Source organism: Pinus tabuliformis, chromosome 1_1 (assembly GCF_031772625.1).
Source record: "Pinus tabuliformis cultivar Carrire ecotype Pingquan chromosome 1_1, CPIR1, whole genome shotgun sequence".
Taxonomy (NCBI): Eukaryota; Viridiplantae; Streptophyta; class Pinopsida; order Pinales; family Pinaceae; genus Pinus; species Pinus tabuliformis.
The window spans coordinates 938,091,703-938,119,175 of record NC_142297.1 but is presented as its reverse complement, the minus strand read 5'-3'; the positions used below and the strand labels follow the sequence as shown (position 1 = coordinate 938,119,175).

Genomic DNA, 27,473 nt, shown 5'->3' with positions numbered 1-27,473 from the left:
CATATAACATTTTGTTTTAATTAATCAAATTAATTAAAATGGAAAAAATGGCATAACTATTTTGAAGATAACTCTCAACCTTTAATTTTTGTACACTATTAAAAATACTCTAGAATATTAGGTGGAGATTAAATCTCTACCATCTACCTAATACTTATTGATAGTTAAATTAAAATTCTAAAAACTCTATTCCAAAATAAACATACTTATCAACATAATTATAAATAAAAATAACATTATAATTTTTAATTATACAAATTTTATATATATATAATTTTAATTTTATAATTTTTTTTTTTTTTAAATATCATTATTTTTAAACAAATAATTATTAGAAAACATTAAATTCTGTTCGATTATTTTTAACAAAACTTTAAAATTATAAATTAATTATAATAATCAAATAATATATGTGCATCACGCTTTCGTATACAAAATTTTTAATATAAAATAAATTCAAAAGTTTATGTATAAATAAAAACGTCTTAATTATAAATTTTAATAATCAATTATAATAATTACAAGATTATAATGCCGACAATGCAAGTTCCCATTCCACGCCTATAAAAAGCCTATTACGTGTATGGAGCCCATTCCACGCCTTTCAGAAATACGGTAGGTAAACGCGGTTTTCAAAAATTCCATATTTGATGACGAGGCCTAGGGTTTTGAATTTGACTGGGGAGGTTTTGATGATTATACTATCTGTTTATGATAAAAATGACGAGTATTCAATGACTTAGGGACGAGTCTTCAATGACTTGGTAAAAAAATAAAAAAACAAGATGCGTAAATTCGAATCTTTTACAATTATTAAATTATTTCGAATATTTTTTACCAAGTCTATTGTGAAGTAAATGTGCCTTAGTCTTTATAGGCAGTTACTGAGCAAAATTATATTTTAAATTTTAAATTTTATTTATTTATTTTGAGCACTTTGTATTATGTTTTATTTCTTTGAAAAGAAATCAAATGAGTAATACAAATTGAGAGTCTTGATATCTTTAAAAGTTTGTCTAATTAAACATCTTATAAATAAAAATTTATAAAAATACAATAGTTATGTTGGATGTTGACATATATTAATATGAAAAAACCAAAATATAATTAATACTGTAATAAAAAAAAAACCAGTGAGTTATAATATCTATTGGGTAATATGAAAAAACCAAAATATAGTTAATACTGTAAGCGAAAAAAACCAGTGAGTTATAATATCTATTGGGTAGAATAGTTAAGCATTTGCATGGATTGGTCATTACTCTCATGGTCCAAAAACAGATGTTGAGTTGATCATTTCACAGTAATAGTCAATATAAAACGCATACTTTCAATATTTCCATAGATTTGATAGAATTTCTCTTGTATTTCCTTATACTACCTGCAATATTGAACTGATATTTGGTTAGAATAGTCAATATAAAGTACATACTTTCAATATTTCTCTTGATTTGATAGAATTTCTCTTCACTTTCCTTATATTGCCTGCAATATTGAAATGACTTTTAACCTTATTGGCTTCATGCGATGATGAATAAAGTAACTGTGCATGAGTCAAATATAATACAAACCAAAAACCCTTTTAATGTGCGCTCACATTATATCAAAAGAGAAATGTCCACCCCTCACCACCCACCGCTTATTTTTGATGAATCTATTTATTATTTTACAATTTTACAATTTAATATTAATATTTTCCAATTTGAACCAGTCTTCTAATTTTTTAACTCACATAAAAACTTATAGAATGAAAAGATAATCATAAAAAATGAAAGTTGACCCCTGAAAAAAAAAACCATGATAAAATGTCAAGTTAGGTTGAACTTTGCCAGGCCTGAAAATATACGAGCAACTCCATTCATCAAAATCTTTGCAAAGGCCCAACATTAATATAGGAGCAGCATCGAAGAGCGTTGAGCTCGTACCCTGTGCTGCAATGGCGACGAAGATAAAACTACTAATGAGAAGCATGCTGGTTACCTTCAGTCTATGTACGTGTGTGCGCCTTTCAGTCGGTCAACTATTTCTGAATGGGTACGGTTGTGGGAATAGTTAGTATATAAATGGTAGCCTCTTCCAGCATCATCTTAACCAGGTTTTGGAATCATTGGTGCTCAACATTTCTACTAGTGGTTTCAATACCTCTAGTGTTGAGGGGCAAAACAGTAATGATTCTGTTTATGGGCTTCTCCAGTGCAGGGGAGATTTAAATACCTCTCTCCGCCAACAGTGCGCAACCACGATAAAAACAATGCTTCTTGAGAAATGTCAAAACAGTGCAGGGGAGATTTAAATACCTCTCTCCGCCAACAGTGCGCAACCACGATAAAAACAATGCTTCTTGAGAAATGTCAAAACAGTACTTCTGGATTCATTCAACTGGACGACTGCTTCTTACATTATGACGATCATTATTTTTACAATTATAGTGAGGGTATCCAGCCTTATGCTTCTAAATGCAACGCGCAGACCATTACCCCGCCTGAAACGTTCGATTCTGATGTTTTAAACGTGCTCTCAAATATTAGCGAAACAGCCGTACGAAATCCCAACCATTTTGCTGCACATGAATTCCAATCGTATGCTTCGCCTTATTGGAAAATCCTTGGCTTAGCCCAGTGTTGGAGAGATCTGTCCCAAGCGAGCTGCCAGTCTTGCTTATCTGCTCTCTCAAATATAACATTTGATCAGTCAAACGAATGCCCATACGGGTCATTTGGAGCAGATTTCTATAGTATGGGCTGCGAGCTGCGTTACGAGATTTATTCCTTTCTATTGTCTCCGCCTCCATCATCCGGTATGTTCCTTCACATAGAGTTTACATTTTACAATGATGGAGCACTAGTTTTGTACATTTTGGTGAAATTAAAGATGAGGCCCAACTTAATGCTAACACTTCGTGTGCAAATTGGCAGAGGGCACTAATGCTCCTATCCCCTTGACACCGGTTCCATCATCAGGTATCATCCTTCACATAAGAATAAACTGTTTTTGTACATTTTGGTGAAATTATACATTAAATTATACATGCCCAATTTAATGCTGAGGCTTCCTATGCAAATTGGCAGAGAGCCGTCATGCTCCTTTCCCCTCGCCACCGGCTGCATCATCTGGTATCATCCTTCACATATTTTACAATGATAAGAATAAACTGTTTTTGTACATTTTGGTGAAATTAAACATGACCGATTTAATGGTGAGGCTTCGTGTGCAAATTGGCAGAGGGCAATCATGCTCCTATCCCCTCGCCACCGGCTCCATCATCCGGTATCATCCTTCACATAATTTACAATCATAAGAATAAAGTTATTAACTATTTTGTACATTTTGGTGAAATTTAACATGGCCAATTTAATGCTGAGGCTGTGTGAAAATTGGCAGGAGGCAAAAAACGTAATGTGCTTGAGATAACTCTGGGCGCACTGGCCGTTTCGGTTGGGTTAATTGCCGCTATAGGCCTATTTCGTTTTCGCCGAAAACGTTGGGAACGGATTTCTCGAATCAGAGGTTCCAAAATTGCTCAATAGTTCAGTGTGCACCTTATTAGCTTCTATGTGGTGAACTCTTCGCCTATTTCATTATGTAATTGCTTTCGCAGGTGAAGAAGGAGAACGTAACTTGTTGCCTCCTATCGCGAATCTTGAACTGATTTTCAAATACGATACTCTAAGGCAGGCTACCTCCGATTTTAAAGCAGAAAACAAACTTGGTGAAGGAGGGTTTGGATCTGTGTTCAAGGTAAGGGCCTAAAATCATTGCCTTCCATTGAATTACATACTAGTAGGTTATAATGGAGAAAAAAAAATAATTTTGAATTTCATTGATCTTGAGGGGGTTCTACCTGACGGTAGAGAGGTTGCAATTAAACGGCTGAATATAGGTTCAAGGCAAGGAGACAACGAATTTCTGAATGAAGCAAATCAGATAACTCGTGTTCAGCACAGGAATCTAGTGAGATTGCTTGGTTGCTCTGTTCAAAGATCAGAAAGACTGCTAGTTTACGAATACCTCCACAACAGTAGTCTCGACAAGATTATATTCGGTTTGTTCTCGCTTGCTCTTTAACTGTTTAATCTCTGATTCAATCCTGTAACTGTTCAAGTTTGTGCATGTAGCTTCTTGACTCTTTTACTGTGCTGCAATAATTGTAGATACAACAAAAAGCCATTTACTTAACTGGACAGCCAGGTATGGAATCATAGTTGGAACTGCGCGTGGGCTTGCGTATCTTCACGAGGAGTCTGAGGTTCGAATCATCCACAGAGATATCAAAGCAAGCAATATCTTACTAGACAATAAATACCGACCCAAAATAGCAGACTTTGGCTTAGCTAGACTATTTGCAGAAGATGAGAGCCATGTTAGCACCAGGGTTGCAGGAACTTTGTAAGAAGTCTCTCTACAGTTCAATCTGTTGATGTCCCAAACTGTATTTAATAAATTACGGGATATTAATCAATTACAATAGAGAAACGATCATATAATTTTTAGAGGGTTAAGAGATGAAGATTTGATTGTGCAGTGGTTACATTGCGCCTGAGTACGCCTTACACGGACAGTTGACAGAGAAAGTAGATGTATTCAGCTTTGGAGTGCTTCTACTCGAGATTATCAGCGGAAGAAAGAAGTACTACAGTGTCTCTCAAGACATGGAGTTTCTCATTGAAGTTGTAGGGCACATGTGGACCTCATCTTTAAAGTAGAATTTTTTTTAAAACTATGATTCCATGTTAACTAATGTTTTATGGTTTTGTGGATATTGGTCAATTAGCAGACATGGAGACTGTATACCGTAGAGAAAGCATGGGAAGTTATGGAGCCGACATTGGAGGGCAGTTACTCGTGCGAAGAAGGGATCAGAGTGATTAAAATTGGTCTTCTGTGCACTCAAGGAGGCGCGATGTTGAGGCCTTCGATGTCCCATGTGGTGATGATGCTGATAGGTGAGCAACAACAAATTCCTTCACCCACAAGGCCGCGTTTCGTAGATGAGCAGAGTGTACTGGAAGGTGCTACATTTACTCCTATTCAAGACCTTAACATCACGTCAAGCAACGCTCAGTCGTTGGAAGTAGCGACTTATTCTAGGACACCTTTTAATGTCGACTCTGCATGTGGTAATCTTTCAATAAGCATTATGGAGGCAAGGTGAAAATCAGGCGGTGCCTTGCTATCATATTTATCACCATTGATTATGATAAAGCGTGATAAAGCGGTATTTACCCTTCTCATGCTATGGTTTTGAGACAATTAAGCATCAAAAGTCACTCTACTTGGTTTCATGGATTATGATGAGTCAGAGCGTTTGATTATGTAGATTCATTATTGGATATTACATTTGAGCCTGTATAATTAGTAAATTCATTTATAATTTGTAAATTATTAATTAAAATATAATTTGTGAATTATCTGTTGAATAGTAAGGTAAATTTCAAGATTTTTTATTTATTTTAAAATAATTCAAAATTTTAAAATATTGGCAAATGCTTTTGAGCTATTTTGTAAATTTTTTTACTAAGTTATATAAAATATAAGTTAAAACAATATTGAATTAGTAGTTTTAAGTTAAAACAATATTGAATTCATTTATAAAATATTAGACAATAATTTTAGCTATTTTTATATTCTTTTATTTATTGAGATTTTTCATACCATGTCACTTGGAAGTGTGAGATTTTTCATACCATGTCACTTGGAAGTGTGGATTTAATAGGACTTTCTATAATTTGAGAAAGGTTGTGATATTTTCCACATCTCATCTATAATGTTTTTGGATCTATTTTAAGAGATTATTCACTTTTGATAGGTTTCACTCATAATTTATAGAAAATTTTCATTTAGAATAGCCATGTTTCTATATTTAAAAAAACTTCTATTTTTTTTTTATTGTTACAGATTTATAAAAATTGATTGAGAATCTCAATAATCTATAAATCTGAAAACCACCTTTCTTTATTAATAAAAATATTCATCTTTCTTAAAACTATTTCACTTGAACCACCATATATATAAACCATATAACATAATAATTTAATTTTAAAAATATTCAATCATCTTTTTCTACATTAAAATTATTTAAACAATAATATATTTAATGATAAATAAATATGCAAACCAAACCAAACAAAAGAATTGGCTTCTTTTCAAATCATAGCATTGGGGTATAGACATATGAATTGAGGTTATGCATCTTAATATTTGTAGTATAGATAGAATGTTTAATTAATGTAATTATATACCAATATATTTAGTTTTTATAATTTATGTTTAATTAATGTAATTATTTATAAATATATTTAGTTTTATATTAGTTTAAATATTGTGCCGTGGATGCACTTTAAAGTTTTTCTTCTGATTGGCATCGCAGAGGTTGACGAGAGACCGAAACCTAAGCGTAATCCCATTGTAAATTTTGGAATAACTTGAAACATAAATTTTGTAATAATTTTAGATTTTAATGGGAAATTGGCTTTGTTTTCGCTTTAGTCCATCTTATTCTAAAATATTTTAAAATTTAATTAAAATAAAAATATTAATATATTTTAAAATGGATATTCAAGAGAGACTATATTTTTTCTTTTAAAGGTTATAAAATAATAATTGTATTTAAAAATGTAACGATGTATAGAAGGATAAAAGAGTTAAAAAGATCATCTGCAAAAATATATTATTAAATATTACAAATTCTTATTTTAAGTGGTGTATTTTTTCAAAATATTTAGGGATGTGCTTTTCTAGATGATTTTCCCAAATATTCTATTTTTCAATGTATTTCATTTCTTCATAGCATTTTTGTTAAAGATTATCAAACCAGTTTCGAATTGTGATATGAAAAATTGGAGGCTTCTCAATTCTATGGAGATTATAAGTACACCACTATGGATGAATTCTTGGATACTTGTCTCATTTCAACACCAGAGTTGAAACTCATGTCATTAAGTTAATGTTGGAGGGAATGGAAAGTTTGAAGAATGGCAAGTTCATGACTTGAGTTAAATAATCCTAGGTTCCAGCAATGTAGAGTGATGAAAGGTTTTTCATAATTTAATTATTTTTTAGAAATTGTGATTGCTTATAAATAATTTATTTAGAGCTTGTAGAAATTAATGAAATGATGTTTGGTATGTGCATTTTCAAATCAACAATGTTATAAAAAATAGTCTTCTATGATACACATTTTAAGGAATTGTTTTTATTATATAAATATTTCTAAAAAAATATTATATATATTATTTAAAATTTATATGTACTGAAATTACAAAACCACGAAAATATCATTGATGACTTTAAATATGAATATATGAATTTAATTATTAATTATTATAATATTATATTAAAAATATATAGGAAAGGTATATATTAGTTTAAATGAATATATTATAAATATTTTATGTTTTTAGATTTAATTAATCTAAATTATTATTTTTTCTGGTGAATTAAATTTGAAAGCAAATATCATATTTTAAATTTGATATATATATATATATATATATATATCAAAATAAAAATGATATAAATTTGAATTTAACATTTAAAAAAAATAAAAAAATTTAAAAAATTATATATATATTTTTGCAGAATTTGGTGCTCATTTGAATGATACGAATTCAACAACCGCCTTCCACAATGCCCCTCAATGTGGGGCTCAGGTTTGATCTTTAAAATGGAGCAATAAACTAATTCTTGAAATACAGATGAAATCCAATATGTTCGTTTCGTCTAGTAGTTCAGGGAAATTAGACCTGTTTTGTAACAAATTTCATTTCACCGACAAAATTGTAATGCTCCACAGCCTACCCACACAGCGTGATGGAAAAATAATTGTTTGGCCACCAAAGATATAAAATGGACAAAGTTGTAGATATCGATCTGAGTGTCGTGTTCTCCAATTCACGTCGATCAATTCTTGCCCGGTTGAATACAACAAACATTCAAGAATTATCTTTAAAAGATTATTCCAGTGATCATTATTTCTCTCGTTCTGCATTGGTTGTAGAGTCATCTTGCCAAATGTCGCTTTCGTGCATTGCACAAGCATTCAATAGGTTCTTATACCCAACCTTTACCTACGTACATTAACACGACTAATTAAAGGGAAGCAGATATGGGGACAAAGCCGAATGCAAAAATGCTCTATCCCCCTCAACCTAACCTATCGGTAAAGCAAGGAGTGTAACCTGATGCTCTTCTCTCCAATCATTACTGGTTGATCAAGAGCTCGATCGAGGGGCGAGCTAATGTCTATAACGACATGCATATTGAACTGATATTGAATATTATGCTCTCCCTCTTATCTCACTATGAATTTTCCCTCGCCTCCCTCTTGTCTCTATTATATAGAGTTGTAGGCTCAATCTCCTAATCAATAATTTCTTTGGGATGACCCGCAGAGAAGCAAAAAACAGGTTGTAATCAATACTCGGTAAATTCTCATATAGGGCCTTTAAAAGACTAGAATGAAGGTTAGTAAAGGCAATTGTAGATAAGGCCATCCCCAATGCCCCAACCAGCAAATAGGTTCAAACTATAATTGAAAATGGGGACAATGGTATCTCTTTGGTCGGTCTGCGCTACAAATGTGTAGGAGAGAAGCCCGACGCTGGAAGTTGAGGATGAAGGGAAAACAATGAAGACCACTTCGTCAGCTCCCAACCGCATGGTGGTTGCCTATAAGCCGCTCTGGTTGTGTCCAAGCACCGATTCGTCATAGCTGGTGGCGGTGATGGTAGGGAGTGTCATGCAGATATGAAGGTGAGGGGGATTCATTCATATGCTATTGTATGCAACCTATAATGCAGGGTCCTTGTTGCAACGATCCTCTATTCAGTCAACAGTGGCATCATCGGTGATTTCCGCAACTATATTGTCCACCAATTAGGGTTCAGTGACGTCATTTTATTGTTTTTCCTATAGCCACCACCGATGGGGATGCTTCTTAGTACTCCCCCTTGGTATAGTAGCGGGGACATGCCTTGCATAAATGGTGGAATTTAGTAACGGATGTGCTTCTGCTTGAACCAAAAAATAGTGACAGTTTTATTCGAATCAATGGTGCAAAACAAAATGGTAGACAAAATTCGGCGCTAAAGTGTTTCAAAAGGAAGCACCTTTGGTGTAATTAAGTTATATATGGCAGCTCTCATACCGAGGTTGTTTCTACATCATCACCAAAACATATTTTTTTTTGTTTTCATCACCATCTACAAAACAAATGAATATCAATAATGAGTCAATTTGTATTCATAGATAACAGTTAATAATAGCTATCTAACTGTGGATTGGACAATTACACATATCCAAATTATGACTCATACTTGTTCCTCTTTTTAAATGTATAAAAAAAGTTCATGCTCAAAATTTTCATAAAATTCAATTAAATGAGCATTAAGATAGGGTCAAAAAATTAAGTTTCGGGAAATCAAGTTAAATGTTGATAATGTGGACCAAGTTTTCGAAATCTCTTCAGCTTCATGGTGATACGATTTATTTGAAATTTTAGATCGCAAATTTTGAGAATCGTTTTCAGAATTTTACAAGGGATAGTGGTGCATTGAGATATGTATATCTCAATGAGTGAGATGTCTAGTTAAGTATGGCGTGTTTGATTTTTTTTATTTGGTATATTTAGTTCATGTTTGCAACAAAATAGATGATGAATCTTTGGTCTGTCCCATGTATGTTCGTTTAGCATAATAAACTTGACCTATCCCATATAGGGTTGTCTATTAGGTAAGAAAGTTTATCTATCCCATGATGGGATGTTTAGTGTGTAATAATGTTGGGATGATTAGTGTGTAATAATGGTAAGAATAAAATAGTTATGGTATATATTTGTTTTATGTTGTATTGTCTATATGCACACATTTGCAGGAAGTTATAGATATAACATTTAAAAATGAAATGAGAAGTAATTAAACTTGAATTTCTTACTTAGCTATAGTTTAAGAGAACTATTTATAAAATCAACTTAATGACTTCATGTAACACTACTATATTTGGGCGAAAATTTCGACTGTGTAATTAGACGAAATGACTAAAATCGGAAAAAGTGTTAGAAGTTAAATGAGTTTTCTTGTTTTTTGTTTTTTTAATGTTGACTGTCGTCGAATATCCAATGACAATGATATACTAGTCGAATATTCAACAGTTATCCTATCCCGTTGATTATTCGATAGTTTCCTATAATCCCTCTTGTCGTCGAATATTTGACCTACATTTTTTATCGTCAGATATCTGATGATCTGTACAATATGAAAATGTGTTGTCCAATTTCCTACAAATGGTAAATAACCATTGCATAACATTCAATTCCACCATTAATGGCATTTTGCGCTGACAATGTTTAATCTGGGATCAATTTGACTAATTAAAATAAATACAACATTAATACTATAATTAAATATAAAATTATTAATATGTAATCAATATATATATATTTAAATATTAATATTAATATAATATTATAGGATTATAATATAAATTATATATATAAATTTATTACATATATTATTATAATTATAAGATGTGTGTGTGTGCACGCGCGAGTGTGTCCTAACATCATATAACTTTGACATAGTTGCTATATGTACTAGTGACAATTGTTTTGAAAGGTTTTAGGCTTATTTTGAGGTTAATGTTTGAAAAAAATCATCACTAAAAGTTTGGTAACAAAAAATGTCACATAACATCCCTCAAGGAGTCCAAGGATATGTGGGATTAACATTGAGGGCTTCTGAGGATGGAAAATGTTATTTCCTTTGTAGAAAATGCAATGGCTTGAGGCCAAGGAGAATTCTAATAACATCAGCTAAAAATGATTGTAGAGAGTATGGAAACACCAAATGCGGACATGAATATCGTACAAGTTATTTATTATATGTCTTTGTATTGTAGATTGTTTTTGTAAATGTTTATATGTATATTGTATTTTAGATTGTATGTCTTTGTATTGTAAATTGTATTAAGTTTCTATTGTAAATGTATTTTATAATATTCTTTTAGGAGGTGTTTGAACTATGTTGTCATCTTGATGTGGACTAGAAATATTATTTGATTATTTTCATTAGGGTCAATTAAGGGGTTAGGTCAAGTTAGGGGTTAATTAATTTATGGGCTTAGGGATAAGGAGTTATTGTTTAAGGGTTTTTAAGGGGTTAGGGGTTAAGGGATTAGGGGTTAGGGGTTTAAGGACTTAGGGGAATGGGGTTAAGGTTTTAGGGGGTTAATGTATATTGTTTAGGGGGTTAATTTGGACCTACAGGATTTAGAGATTAATCAATATGGGTTTTTATGGAGCATTATTAATAAGTTTTTAAAGTACATTACACAAGATATAACATTAAGAAAGAATATGGCATTACAGTGATGAATGAAAAATAATATCAATATGTTTTTTTACTATGGTCATGACTAAATATCACAAAAAGTGTCCCACTTCCTACATGTGTAGAAAATTAACATCTTTTTAGATTTTTTCAACATTCTTAAATATCTTGATAAATTGCACAAGCATCATAACTGATTTTATTGTCGTCTGCCAGCATTTAACGCGGTTGCAACAATCAATGATGAAGCCTTGGAGGCCACCTGAATCAACGACCCCGGATAATAGCGGACCCCCTACATCCTCCAACGTTAACGAAGGGGGCAGGGAGGGGGGAAGGGGATCGTTAAAGTGGATTTGATGAATCCCTCTTTTTCTACGCATCACTCCCGCAAAGATTGCAGCCCCCCTCCACTCAATACCACTTACTACTCCCGCCCCCGCACCCCGCAAACCACTCTTCCGCCACTCATTTCTCCCGCCATTTGACATCCTGCTATTCTCACCACTTGCCAATATCCCGCCATATTTAATCATCGCTATCCCTTCCGCTAAACTTAGAAAATGATCGTTGCTCATTAAACTCTTGCCAACGTTCATTTGTATTTTCCACACCAATAACGGTTAAACTAACAAATAAAACGTTATTCGATCCTAATAAACTATGTTATCCTTTTCAAATTGCTAATTTTCTCAATTCTACCTATCACTACAATTCGCGAGAACGCCACTGCAAGCAGAATCCCAGCTAACAACGACCTCTAACAGCGATATTTCTGGGTAACTCTATCTCTATTTTATCAACGTTTTGTTTTTCTAACGGCTTCCCATAAAGGAAAAGTGAAAGTGCATGTAGATAATATTTTGTTGCACCTATCATTAATTTAGATGAACTCCCACTGGTTGACACTCAGTTTAATTGTAGAGACCAATTGTGAGTTCAATCTCTACGAACTTCATAATTGGACATTTCAAAAGTTCGAAAACATCAGTAATGAGTTATGTTTTTTGGAATCCCTACTGCCCTAGTTCTGCTTCCCTCAAACTCATCATTTACAACTGAGTCAATTTTCCAAGCCCTAAAACTAAACCCTCAGGACTCTTTACACCCTTTTTTTTCAAATGATCTAGTGGAAATCTATCAGAAACTTACTTTCCCACAAAGAGCTCACATATTTAAGTCATTTTTATTAGAAAACTCAGAATTACCCAGAACTAACCCTCCTTACTCCTTTGGAATGTTTCCTGATATTTCTAGGCAGGTTATTTCCTTAGTTTCTTGTCTATTAGGATATCCTAGTGACCAGTGGGTTGATGAAGTCATTTTGGGATTTCTACCAGTGTTTTCTTCTAGTAAAAAACCTTCAATTATGTTCAACTATAGTTAGTTTATTTTTGATATTATTCATGATCAATTTTTAAAGTTCAATGTTGAAATATCATTTAACCACCAGTTAGTCTTAGTTTACTTGTTCTTATATCATCAATCTAAAAGATTCAACTTTCGTTTACAAAAGTTGGATGCTGAAGGTAAACCTCTTTCAGTGATCCATTGGACATCTTTGGTGAGGAAAACCTTGAAGAGTTTTCGTTTAGTGATTTTGTTAATCAATTCTTCTATATAGCTACTTGTTTGCTAAACAATGATGTAGTCCCCATGATTTCAACAGAGATCAAGATAATTTTTCATTTGAGTGAGAAGACAAAGGTTGGAGACTGGTATTTATACCAAAATTTCACTGAACTCGGGATTTATGGCTACGAGCTTCAACCATACAAATTGCTAGTATTCCTCCCCATAAGGATTTTTTCTCTTGATTACATTAGACAAATGCTTTACATGGATGAGGTTCATTTTGTTTCCAGAAAACAAAAAACTCGGTTTAAATTGAAAGCGAAAGTTCGTCCATTCATAATCAACATCAGAGCTGTAGAGAAAGAGGTCAATGAATTATTGAGCCAGATGAATTTTAAGTTAAGTTTTAGTTGGTCATATGATCCATTAGGAGTAATCTCATCAATGAGAATTGCTCAGAAATTTGTACCATATATGCATGTGGTAGAACCTAAAATTGAGTAGTTTTCCAACATGGAAGAATGGGCAAAGAATACATTCCAAGAGATTGAAGAGCCAGTTTCTAGTAAAAAAACAGTGGAAACTCCAAGGATGATAGAGAAAGAGCTAAAGAGACTAAGAGAAAGTGTATCTCCAACAGGGTCATAGTTACAAAAATCAACATTCAAAGCATTTAAAAGGAGAAAAACTATAAATGTTGAAGAAGAATCTTTAGAAGCTCAAACTTTTGAAGAGCTCACTACGGTTGTAATATCAACTCTTTTTTCATTACAATAGATTCCTGAAAACACATTGGATTCTCCTTTTTGTCCTTCTCCAAAATAGAAAAATATTTTTGCAAAGTTCTTAGAAACGAAGAAGAAAAATGAGACCCTATAGTGACTTCAAACATAAATCCAAGCAGAGCCTCGTGATTGTAAACATCACCAAGATGAGAATTCCCGCGATCCAATAATTGAATCTTGGAAAATACAAGAGGACCCATAAAGAGAATGAAATAAATGAAGAGGATAAAAGGAACATGAGCTATCTCTATCTCCTACTTCAAGATAATGATTTCTACTATAACAATTAAAAAAATGGATTGATTGGAGTTTTTATTTATTTGTGCAGGGAGTTTAATTTTAAATTATCAATATAAATTTATTTTAATTTTGTATTTATAATATATTAAGAGGGTTTAAAAAAAAAAAAAATTAAAAATTATATCAAGTTTATATTGAATGTGAATATTTTAACATTTTATTTGTAAATGATATATTTTGTTGTTATTAAAAAATTGTAATTTTTTTATATTAGAAAATATAAAAATATATATTTTTAATTATTTTTTTTTTTTGTATATATATGGAAAAATAATATAACATAATATTATTTAATTTAAATATTAAAATATTTTATTTATGGTTAACATTTAAATATTTAGAGTAGATTCGGAGAGATCACATCAAATAATTTTTTAATTATAATATTTTAAATCTACACAAAAAAATTATGCATATTTTCATATCACATCATAAAAATGAGTTGTTTTTAGTTAAATATTTTGGAAGTTTTTCAGGTCTAATTTCTATAAAATCCGGTAGGAATTTATTGAAATCACAAATTTGATGGGTAACTCCTGAACAATCAAAGTGCCCTAGGGTTTTTCAGGTGCTGAATCTATATATATATATATATATATATAGTAAAAAAACTAGTTTAAATAACACAAATCAAATTTTCACCTCAATTGTTTCTGCCAGATTCCGGCACCTGAAAATCCATGCGACCCCCTTGTTTATAGGACAAGGGACCCACCTCCGTGTAACAATTTTGACTGCTAAATCTACCAAGGCATACATACTCTACTCCTCTAATTTTAAACTTATAAATTTAAAAAATATATATATTTTTTTAATTAATAAAAATTATATTAATATATAAAATTAAAAATAAATTTATTAATACACATAAATATACTGGCCACCTCACTTCTCCAAAACAAACAAACAAAACCAAACCGTATTTGATTTAATCGTAATGTTTAAACTGTAAAATACAACGGTGAAATTTCGAAAGTGTGGGATGACACTTTATCAAAAAACTTTGTGTGTAAACTCATGCAACGAATTTACACACACGTCGTTCGCAGGGAAGATTTGATTTTTAATCCCTTTGTATATTCATTCAGTAATTAATGATGCAACCCATAGGTTTTCAGAGATTTTTTGTTTTAACTAAATAAAGAGTAAGATACTGATTTAATTTTAAAAAAATATTATTTGAAATTTTTTTTATTTATTTATTAAAAATTAACTAAAATGATATTTTAACGAGATAAAAAACATGAGACTAATTATTTATGAAACTAGTTATCTCATAAAGTACTATAATGATCAAGAGCTTTCGAATTTTTTTCGATTTGTTTCTATTTTGAAAAAAAGTAATGTTAATTTACAATTCATACCCCTAAAGTAAAAATCCATAAACACTTTAATCGTTAATCCCATTGGACGTTCAATCAACCATTCACGTGAAGAAATTTCCTCACGTCTCGTGGTCCTTATTAAATGCTAAATTCTTGAATACGGAATAATTGTGATAGAAAGTTAATCAGCCACAAGCGTTGTCGTGCCACAGTTGTCCACGAGAATAGTCAATCAACCACAGACGTTGTGCTCATGGAAGGAATTTCCACACTCGAGAAGGAGAATAGTCAATCAATCAACCATTCACGTGAAGAAATTTCCTCACGTCTCGTGGTCCTTATTAAATGCTAAATTCTTGAATACGGAATAATTGTGTCTATCACAAACAATGAAGTCCAATCAATCCCTTTTTTCATAAAGTCTATTGGAACCATATAAGATATAATGATTCCCACCATTAGTTTAGACCATTAATAGTCAAGGAAATAATTTCCACACTTGCCAACGAGAACAGTCAATCAACCACAGAGGTTCTCATAATTATATTATTTGTTTATGATAAAAGTGACGATTCCTCAATGACTTTGTAAAAAGTTTAAAAAACAATACACGTAAATTTGAATTGATTTATAATTATTAAAATATTTTTATTATTAAATTTATTGTGAAGCAAGTGTTTTGATGTTTGTTTAATAAAATTGTATTTTAAATTTATATTGTTGTTTATTAAGTAAATTATATTTTAAAGTTATAATGTTATTTTTATTTAAATTATGTTTCTATTTTTATTTTTAAATTATCCATTGAACATAATGTCAAATGAAAATTATATAGCTAAAAAAAGTTCAACTAACTGTTTTTGAAAGGAAATGAGATTAATAACATAAGTTTATAGTGTTGAGATACATTGTTTAAATAGAACATTTTGTAAATAGAAACTTATAAAAATATACTCATTATTCTAAAATTGATGTACTTATAGACAAAAAAGACTATTCTAGTAGAATAATTCTAGGCATCATTGAGGGTTGGTTAGAATCTCTAATCTCTTTACTAATCTATTTTTAGACATCAGTGATGGTTGGTCAACTATGGTTAGTCAGTTAGAATCTCTAATCTATTTGTTAGAATGGTCAGAAATTGATATACATGAAGACATAAAAAACTATTTTAGTAAAATCTCTAGGCATCATTGATAGTTGGTCAACTATAGTTGGTTAGAATCTCTAATCTCTTTGCTACAATAACCAGCTTGCTATCTATATTATAATATTTTCTTCTATTTGATAAAATTCTCCTGTTCTCTTCTACTTCTATATATTGTTTACAATATTAAAATAATATTTAAGTTTGTGATGGCTTAATACCATGATCCATCAAATGTGTCAAATATATTGAAAACTATAACTCCCTTTTGTGTAAACTAGCGTCATATCAAATCAAGGGAATACCCACTCTCAAACAAAATAATTTTTTTATTATATTTGAATTTACAATTTAATCTTAATATTTTTCATTTTGAACGAGTCTTTTGAAAAAATAAATAAACCTAAATGAAATGAAAAGAGAATAAAAAGCAGCCCGGAAAAAATACAGATTCATGATAAAAGCTCTGAGAAGATACGAGCAGCTCCATTCATCAAAAACTTTACGAGGCCCAGCGTTATTATCGGAGCAACAACAGCAGCGAAGAGCGTTGAGCTCATGTCGTGTGTTGCGACGGAGATGAAGATGAAACAATTAATGAGAAGCATGCTACTTACCTTCACTCTATTGACGTGTCTGCACCTCTCAGTGGGTCAACAGATAGATTTTACAGCTCGTTTTTGGGGGGAGAGTTGTGGGACTGGGAATAGCCAGTATACAAACGGTAGCCCCTTCCAGCTTCATCTAAACCATGTTCTGGAATCATTGGTGGCCAACGTTTCCATGACTGGATTCAATACCTCGAGTGTTGAGCCTGCACAAAACAGCAATGATTCTGTTTATGGGCTTCTCCAGTGCAGGGGAGATTTAAATTCCTCGGATTGCCAACAGTGCGCATTAACGATAAAAGCAGTGCTTCTTGAGACATGTCAAAACAGTACTTCTGGATTCATTCAACTCGAAGGCTGCTTCTTACGTTACGACAATCATTATTTTTACAATTACAGTGAGGGTGCCCAGCCTTATACTGTTGCATACAACAAGGTCACCACTGCCCGGCCGTTCCCATGGGCTGTTTCAAACGTCGTCTCAAATATTACCGAAACGGCCGTCCGGAGTCCCAACTTTTTTGTTGCACATGTATTCGAAGAGTCTTCTTCGCCTTCGAAGCGAATCTACAGCTTAGCCCAGTGTTGGACAGATCTGTCCCAAGAGAGCTGCCAGTCTTGCTTATATGCCGCTCAGTCGAATATAACATTTGGATCCCCAACCGGATCAAATGGAGCACGCATCTATTCTATGGGCTGCCAATTGCGTTACGAGATTTATAATTTATATAAATCTCCATTCCAAATAATCGCCATTGCATCCCCCTGGACCCCCTTTGTGGCACGCATTTTATGGGCAGTGTTGCCACCACATTACAAACTTAGGTCCAATGCGACAATACCTCTGAATAAAGAAGATAATCAAGCTCCACACCCAACAAATGGTGGATGATATCCATAAAGTGCCAATGCATTACAATATATGGTCGGATCCATTTCTTCTTTCTCTGAGGTTATTTCCTGGTGTATATCCTCTTCTTTTGATGTTTATTGATCATTTTCTTCCTCCTCTTCACAATCTATGTAAATTAATTTCCTCGCAGCACACTTATGACCTTTAGTGTATTTGCTATCACAACTGTAACAAATCCTTTTGCTCATTTTTATTCTAATTATTGTGGTATCAACCTTTTAGGTTGTCGAAGGCTATGAGCAACAAAACTTCCATCTTTATAGTTGTGAGTGGTAGAATTCCTTGTTGCCATAATTTTGCTTTCAATTTTTCTTTCCAACCTGAATGCCTCCTCCAATGAATCAAATTCCCAAAGACAAACCTCATTTTGGATGTTATCCTTTAAAGTCCCTATGAAGACATCAACCCTATGCTCCTTTGGAATATCATTTACCCTTATATTCAAATTTTTGAAGTCGTCAATGTGCTCTGCATTGAACATTTTTGTTTGAGATTTATCAATTGGCTAAAGACGTTGTTGCTCTTTGTATCCTCATAATGTGCTATCATTTACTCCGTAAAAATTCACCAAGTGACAATTTGTTTACGAGAGAAAATCCATTGATAACATACAAACTAATTGGCTTCTAAATATAAAGTTTCAATGCGTACCTTTTGTGTTTTTTTCACATTATGGAGATCGAAATATTGCTCCATCTGTAGTATTCATGTTACGGGATCATTTCCATCAAACTTCTTCATATCGGTCTTTGGAACATGGTGGGTATTTTAATCCAATGTTGGAGTCTATGAAATCATGATTAAAATTTATTTTGTTCTCATCGTGAGTTTCCTCTACTACCTTTTCGCCATTAGGAATTATTTCTTGTAGCAACTTTGTCAAATCTTCCATGTCTTTCTTCAAATCTTCCATTTTGCCTTTCAATATTTCTTCTATACCATTGATCTTAGCTTCCCTGCCAATATTCAAACCATTAATATTATATTTGATTCCATTCTTCAAACCATTCATCTTAGCTTCAATTGCCTTTTTTGAGAGTGAAATTTGTTGCACTTGGTTTCATAATTTTGATATATCATGTTTCATTTCTTCCTCATCTTCATGTGTCATAGTAGATATTTTGGGGTGCTTACTAGGTGTTTCCATTTTATTTCTTCGGGTCAATTAACGATAATTATGCTTCACAATTCCCTTTGAATCACTTCCAACTACTTTTTGAAACAAAACTTACGCAAAATTTAAAAAAAAAAAGTATAAACGTTCTTTTTTTGCTTTGTAGCAGATCGATATTGAATCTGATGTATCTCTGTAGTTTAGGATATCCAAGGTTTGAAACTATGTCTTGTGGGAGCCCTCTGAGACCTCTTTCCAACCCCACAAGTCTTGTCAATATTGCATTCTCCAAGAAAGCGTTATGCCCAGTATCCCACGATGACCTAATTATAGATTTGTTCAGTAGAGTGAACTTGTACGAAGTACCACGTATCACTGTTTCGACCTTCGGCCCTGAAAATGATACCCAAAAAACTACACTCTGTTTTTTTGTTTTTTTTTTTTTTTTGTCACTTCTTATGAAATTTGAATCTGATGCTTAGAGATAAATTTATGACGAGTTTCCCAAGGTCACCTATTTGAGATCTAATTCTGGAGCCTGCAACAACCATAACTTCTTCGGATGATATCTCTGAAAATAAAGTGAGACAAGATCAAAAATTTGTACACAAGGTTCACTAAGATTTCGGCTCAAATAGGTTTTAATTTCAGATTCTGAAGCTTTGTATAAAAAAATTTATAGCGAAAATTCTATGATGATTGGATTGAAGCAGCGAAACCCTAGAATCCAGAACTCTGATACCAAATGTTATGCAACCATATCACAAAATAAAAGAAAGGATAGATCAATGAATTCAAAATTAGCTTATTCGAGGGGGAAAAATCCCTTACATTACACAGATGAACAATTATTCAATGATACAAATGACAATACCTCCTTTCTATATATATGAGTCTAAGGGGTCACAATATAATCAGAGCCTACATACCAATAATAATGTAAGGGCACAACAATAACAATAGTAGGCTTCTATGGGACACAATAATAACAATATTGGGACTACATGGGCACAACAATACAATAAAGGGGTTACAATAATAAAAATATGGGACTACACTAGTAGTATAGGGACCTAACATACAGACAGTTGAACAAAGTGACCATCAAGAACATGTATCCATTGTTGAGGATTGATGACTTGTTCGATCAGTTGAAGGGAGAAGTAGTGTTCTCGAATATTAATCTTAGATCCAGAGATCACCAGATATGCATCAAAGAGGAGGACATTTACAAGACAACTTTCTGGACTAGGTATGGGAATTATGAGTTTATTGTAGTTCCATTTGGCTTAACTAATGCTCCAACTACATTTATGTGCTCGATGAATAGTGTGTTGCATCCGTATTTGGATAAGTTTCTTATTGTGGTCATTTATGACATATTGGTATAATCTAAAAATGAGGAAGAGAATGCCAATAATTTAGTAACAGTGTTGAGGCTCTACTTGGGGCATGTTGTCTCCAAGGAGGGAATTGCAGTAATTCAGAAAAGATAAGGGCCATCATGGAGTGGGTAGCTCCAAAGAATTTAGATGAGGTGAGATCTTTCATGGGATTAACAGGCTATTACAGGGGGTTCATCAAGAACTTCTCACAGATTTATTATCCTATTACATCGTTGCAAGGAAAGGTATGAAGTTCGAATGGATAGAGGAGTGTGAGGCTAGTTTTGAGCAACTTAAGCAGTTATTGACACATGCACCAATGTTAAAGATTGCAGATCCAGAAAAAGAGTTTTTAGTGTGCACAGATGCTTGCAAGAAAGGACTTGATGGATTCCTTATGCAGGATGGACAGGTGGTATGCTATGAGTCGTGAAAACTGAATGAGAATGAGAGAAGCTACCAACAATATATGTTTTGTGCCATATAATGTATTTTTTCCTAGTATTGATCACAGACAAATTTACCTCTTGTTGCATGAGTGTTTGCTCCAAGAATCCCTAAAAGCGAGGGGCACTATTGTCATTCATATCATACAAAATCAAGGAAATTGAACACCTTTCTTTTGCACTTTTCATTCTCCTTGCAAGCTCACTCAATTCTTCCTAGGACAACAAAAAGGAAAAAAATTCGTAGCACAGATTTTCTACAAAATTCTCATAGCTCAGGCTCATTTTAAAAGATTAAAAGATACATAATTTGTATAGTGGAAAGACTAAAAAGACCTTATGTACCCCAAAGAAGACAGAGAACTTTCATATCTCAGTTCTCAAGTTCAAATTGCAAGCACACTTAATTCTTCCTAAGACAACAAAAAGGAAAAAAATTCATAGCATGGATTTTCTACAAAATTCTCATAGCTAAGGCTCATTTTAAACGATTAAAAGATACATAATTTGTATAGTGGAAAGACCAGAAATACCTTTTATATCCCAAAGAAGATAGAGAACTTTCATATCTCAGTTCTCAAGTTCAAAGCCACACAGTAAAGCTTGAACCCATTAAAAAATTACATGTATTTTGAGAAATAAGTAGATCCCACATAACCCCCTGCCATGGCCTTTTTGACATTGCTTCTGAACACTTTTGGGTTATCTCTCATCACAACAATAACTTCCTGGTTAAGGGGATCCTCGTGATTTTGTTGTTACAATCAATATCACACTCACCATGGTAAGTACTATATTTGAACATAAATACAAAATTTTAATAGAATTGAAAGCAATAACTCAAAAAAAAAAATCCCTATACCAGAGATATCATAATAGAAGGTAGCCCCACAATCTTCAAAAGCTAAGTGCAAATGCTTTGTAACGAGACATATTAGCATCAATAATATTCTATTCTTTGAAAATATATAGAAATCAGGAAACTTAGTGTGAAGATATGATCCAATCCATAATGCACACCAACATCATATAAAGAATGTGAAAGCTAAGAAGGTCCAAGCAGGAAGCAACACCTTTCCACCAATTAGTCTTCCCCTTCTTCAAAATGATGCTTTAAGAAGAAATCTAGACATAGATTTGGAGATTGTAGATGTACAAAATTATAATAGAAAAGGTGTTACAAAAGCTAGTAGGGCTCCCATAGACAACCAATCCATTGGTCTCGGAGAAAATCTGAATGCCACTGTGGAGAATAGAGTCAGAAACAAAGATTATGTCAGATGTAGCCAGAATAATGATGTCCTGTTCACGAACATGAATGCAGGCCAACATCATATTAGCAGTAGCACAAAAGAAGATAGAAGCATAGTCACATTGCATGCAAACCCAGACAAGTCCTCAAGAAAATTGCACAGCACAGGGAAATGTAAATCCATCTTCACAACCTGTGTATTCAAGAGGATTGGGGCATGCACAACATTTTGCTGGTTCCCAACATGTGCTGAAGCCAATAGCAGAGAATACACAACAACTTGTGCCTATTCCATCTATTGATTGGAGCGTGCACAACATTTCGTTGGTTCCCAACATGAGCTGAAGCCAATAGCACAGAATACACAACAACTTGTGCCTGTTCCATTTGTTGCTTTTCAACGAGATCAACAAGATAAGATGGGAATGGAAGAAATATAATACAGTTCAAAGAAGCAGTCAAACCTCAAAACCAATCACTATGACAGTTAGCACTAGGCGAAGGAGATTCTATGCCGCAGAAAGATCTGAGAAGTGGCAAAGTAACGAAATCTAGCAAAACTAATCCCTAACTACCTTCGCTTAATTGATCGAACGACTGAAAAACTAATCCCTAACTACCTTCGCCTGATCTGATCTAACGATTGAACACCTTTCAATCGTCTAACAAATAATCCAATGTCCTACAATAATAACACGAGGAAAGTTATTTTCAGATGGAACGCCTTACGACTTAATTATAATTCTATTTTATCTTATTATTATTCACAATTATAAACAAAATTATATATATGTTAAACATATATAAATTAAAAAATACATAAACATATTACCATTTACCTAAACATAAAGATTCACCTCCATTTCACCATGGAGATTCTTAATTTATAAATAAGTTTTGTTATAATATTATATTCCAATAGCATGGTTTATTACTACTATATGTCTTCAAAACTCTAACTCATTCCATGTGACACTTGTTCATATAACATTTTGTTTTAATTAATCAAATTAATTAAAATGGAAAAAATGGCATAACTATTTTGAAGATAACTCTCAACCTTTAATTTTTGTACACTATTAAAAATACTCTAGAATATTAGGTGGAGATTAAATCTCTACCATCTACCTAATACTTATTGATAGTTAAATTAAAATTCTAAAAACTCTATTCCAAAATAAACATACTTATCAACATAATTATAAATAAAAATAACATTATAATTTTTAATTATACAAATTTTATATATATATAATTTTAATTTTATAAATTTATTTTTTTTAAATATCATTATTTTTAAACAAATAATTATTAGAAAACCATCTTCACCTGTATGGACTCCCTATTTAACAACATTAAATTCTGTTCGATTATTTTTAACAAAACTTTAAAATTATAAATTAAATATAATAATCAAATAATATATTTGCATCACGCTTTCGTATACAAAATTTTTAATATATAATAAATTCAAAAGTTTATGTATAAATAAAAACGTCTTAATTATAAATTTTAATAATCAATTATAATAATTACAAGATTATAATGCCGACGATGCAAGTTCCCATTCCACGCCTATAAAAAGCCTATTACGTGTATGGAGCCCATTCCACGCCTTTCAGAAATACGGTAGGTAAACGCGGTTTTCAAAAATTCCATATTTGATGACGAGGCCTAGGGTTTTGAATTTGACTGGGGAGGTTTTGATGATTATACTAAAACTCGTAAATTCGAATCTCTTACAATTATTAAATTTTTTCGACTTTTTATTATCAAGTCTAGTGTGAAGTAAGCTATTAATGACTTAGGGACGAAGACGCGTAAATTCGAATCTCTTACAATTATTAAATTATTTCGACTTTTTATTATCAAGTCTATTGTGAAGTAAGCGTGCCTTAGTGTTTATAGGCCGTTAATGAGCAAAATTATATTTTAAATTTATAATATTAAAATTAAAATTTTATTTATTTATTTTGAGCACTTTGTATTATGTGAAATAACCATTATATTAATAAAAAATTATGTTTTTATTTTCTCGAAAAGAAATCAAATGAGTTATACAAATTGAGAGTCTTGATTTCTTTAAAAGTTTGTCTAATTATAAATAAAAATTTATAATTAATCTTATACATTTCACTTTTCTAGAGTCCAAAGAGAACATGTCATGATAAGGCTTGGTAATGTCTAGACCCAGCTCATCCATGACAGTGTTGGGCATTAGATTATGGATGGCTCCAGTGTCCAGAAGACAGTTGTGAAGGACTTTATCATGAATAATTAGAGAGACATAGAATGATGGGGAGCTATCTTCACAATTTTCAATCATTGGGCTGAGAATAACAGCTGGTTTGTCATCATGGAGATTCACACAGTCAGTGGAGGCTTGGATGGTTTTAGGCTCAAGGGCCTCGAGGATGGATCTTTTGAAGGACTCATTCTTCAATAGTTCAATCAGAGGCATGGGTATCTTCAGCTTCTGAATTTCTGATTGAAAATTGGAAGGAGAAGGAGACTTTTCAAGACCTCTTACCTCATGAGCTGGAGCTTGGAGGACGATGGGATCAACTACTGGTTGTTTTTGCTTATTAGCTTACTGTACTGTGGGGACAACAGCTCTTTGAACAGGAGTTTCCTTGGCATTATTTATCTTTAACCTCAAATCATATCTTTGCTGATCTACAGTTTGTAAAGCAGCTTCACCATCCCATTCTTGGTTGATCCGGTCATTGAATAATGACCTTTCATAGGCAGCTGAAGTAAAAAAGGAGGCATTGCCTTCGTCTTCCAGACAATGGATCTCATCTTCTTCTTCAAACTACTCTTCTTCCATGACTGTATTTTGAAAAGGAGCCCTCACCCTTTGAGCTTCATTAGCATCTTTGTTTCTTTGCAAAATCTACAACTGCTCATTAGTTCTTCTATATGGATTTGGATTTGGATTTCTAGGAGCAAAGGTATTAGGAGCTCTCCCATTCCTCGAGTGTTGCTCAACTTTTAGTTTGGAGATTTTAAAGGCTAATGACTCTATCATTTTGGTCATTTTACCTATCTTAGGATCAGAGGATGATAGAGTTTGAGCTTAAGGAGGAGGAATCAGACTCTATAACAGAAGAGGAATCAGAGGATGAAGAGCCACAAACTCCAGGTGTGAGAAGATCAGTTCGAGAAAGAAGGCAACCAGAAAGGTATAGTCCATCTGCTTTCTGTTCAAATTTTTATTTATCTATTACTGATGATGATCCGAGAACTGTGAAGGAAGCAGTAGATTCAGAGGATGGAAAACTTTGGAAAGAGGCCATGGCAAATGAAATGACATCTTTGCACAAAAATGAGGCTTGGGATCTGGTGGAGTTGTCGGCTGGAAGGAAACCCATTGGCAGCAAATGGGTGTTTAAGAAGAAGACAAATGCAGAAGGAAAGGTGGAGAAATACAAAGCTCGGTTGGTAGAAAAAGGTTATTCCCAGGTGCCAGGAATTGATTTTGCTGATATTTTTTTCTCTTATTGCCAAGGTAGCTTCTATTATATTACTTTTATCTATTGCTGTTGCTTTTGATTTTGAGGTAGAACAAATGGATGTGAAGACAAAATTTCTTCACGGGGATCTGGAAGAGGAGATCTACACGAAGCAACATGAAGGCTTTGCGGTGAAGGGTAAGAAAGAACTTGTAACAACCCATCTATTTATTCAATAGAATAAAGATTTAATATTAGTATCAATCATTAAATAATATAAAGTTCTAAAACTTTATATTAAATTAAATATAAATAGAACTCTATAATAAATAAATATAAAATCAAACTCTGTATTAAATATAAATATAAAACAAACTGTATAATAAATATAAAGTTAAACTTTATATTAAATATAAACAATATAACAGGTTGATAAAGCGTGAGGGATTACAAATATCTGATGGTCTCGAATGCATGCAAGGCGTGTCGGGAGGAGGGAAGGCGGTGGCTGCAGGTAGGAGGGTGGCCACCGCCAAGCCGACAGTTAAAAACCGGAGAACTGAACCGAGAAGGGGGTCGAACAACTGAGTTAAAAACCAGGAGGAGGAGTTCAGCAGTGAAGAAGGTCTGCCATTGGAAGAGCTTTAATCAGTCTGAGGTTCTGGGCACGGGGGACAGTGAGCTTCTGTGAGAAGCTTACTGGATTGAGCAGCCAGTCTCTGCTCAGTCTGGCTGGGTGGAATTGGTCTCCCGATAATTGGAGCAGAGCAGTAGCAGCATCATCAACTTCACCAGATCAGATAGCAGTTCAGGTAAGTACAAAATCAAAATTTTTACGGTTCCTGTTTTCCAGTTTTGGTTATTACAGAACTGGTATGCAAGTTAAAGAAGTCTCTGTATGGGTTAAAAAAGTCACCAAGGATGTGGTATAAGAAATTTGATACATTTATACGGGGACTTGGCTTCACCAGAAGCAAAGCAGATCATTGTGTGTATTTTAAATTAATTGGTGGTCGTGTTAGTCTTGTATGTGGATGATACGTTGTTGGTTGGAAATGACAAAGAAATTATTCAAGATTTGAAGACCCAATTTTCCTCCAAATTTGACATGAAAGATCTTGGTGCTGCAAACTATATTTTGGGCATGGAAATTAAAAGAGATCAGGCAAAGAGGAAGCTCTAGTTAAACCAGAGGAAGTATGTCAAGACAATACTGCAAAGGTTTAATATGTAGGATAGTAAACCGAAGAAAGTTCCTATTCCTGTAGGTGTGAATTTATCTGTTGAATAGTGTCTCAAGACACAAGAAGAGGAAGAGGACATGTCCCATGTTCCATATGCAAGTGCAGTTGGTAGCCTGATGTATGCAATGGTTTGTACTAGACCAGACATTGCACATGTAGTGGGAGTATTGAGCAGGTTTATGTCAAAACCAGGGAAGGAGCACTGGACAACAGTGATGTGGGTTTTCAGGTATTTTCGTGGCACTAGTGATTATGGTTTGTGCTACCAAGGAAGATCGGGATTGGACAGAGTTTTGGATATCCATGGCTTTGTTGATGTGGACTGGGCTGGAGATCTAGATCAGAGAAGATATAGAAGTGGGTATGTGTTTAACCTATTTGGAGGTGCAGTCAGTTGGATGAGTAAGAAACAATATGTAGTGGCACTATCAACTATAGAGGCAGAATACATGGCATCCACTCATGCAAGCAAGGAAGCAGTTCGGTTGTAGATATTGTGTTCAAGTATGGGGTTAGTACAGGGAGCTATAAGGATAGACTGTGACAGCCGAAGTGCAATTTTATTGGCAAAGAACCATGCTTACCATTCAAAGACAAAGC

The 27,473-nt window shown here is 33.1% G+C and overlaps 1 protein-coding gene across 1 annotated transcript; it reads left to right on the top strand.

Moving 5' to 3' along the window:
- The first annotated feature begins 2,265 nt into the window (after positions 1-2,265).
- LOC149217557 (cysteine-rich receptor-like protein kinase 2) lies at positions 2,266-26,217 on the top strand. Its single transcript, XM_089390278.1, has 10 exons — positions 2,266-2,797; positions 3,223-3,267; positions 3,382-3,507; positions 3,599-3,738; positions 3,832-4,042; positions 4,152-4,386; positions 4,523-4,670; positions 4,775-5,117; positions 16,941-17,889; positions 26,058-26,217. The coding sequence occupies exons 1-10, from the start codon at positions 2,266-2,268 to the stop codon at positions 26,215-26,217; spliced, it is 2,889 nt and encodes a 962-aa protein (XP_089246404.1).
- The last annotated feature ends 1,256 nt before the right edge of the window (positions 26,218-27,473 follow it).

Coding starts and splice junctions, on each gene's coding strand:
- LOC149217557 (XM_089390278.1), top strand. CDS start 2,266: ATGTCAAAACAGTGCAGGGGAGATTTAAATACCTCTCTCCGCCAACAG. Junction 3,268..3,381: donor GCCACCGGCTCCATCATCCG/GTATCATCCTTC, acceptor GAAAATTGGCAG/GAGGCAAAAAACGTAATGTG. Junction 4,387..4,522: donor ACCAGGGTTGCAGGAACTTT/GTAAGAAGTCTC, acceptor TTGATTGTGCAG/TGGTTACATTGCGCCTGAGT.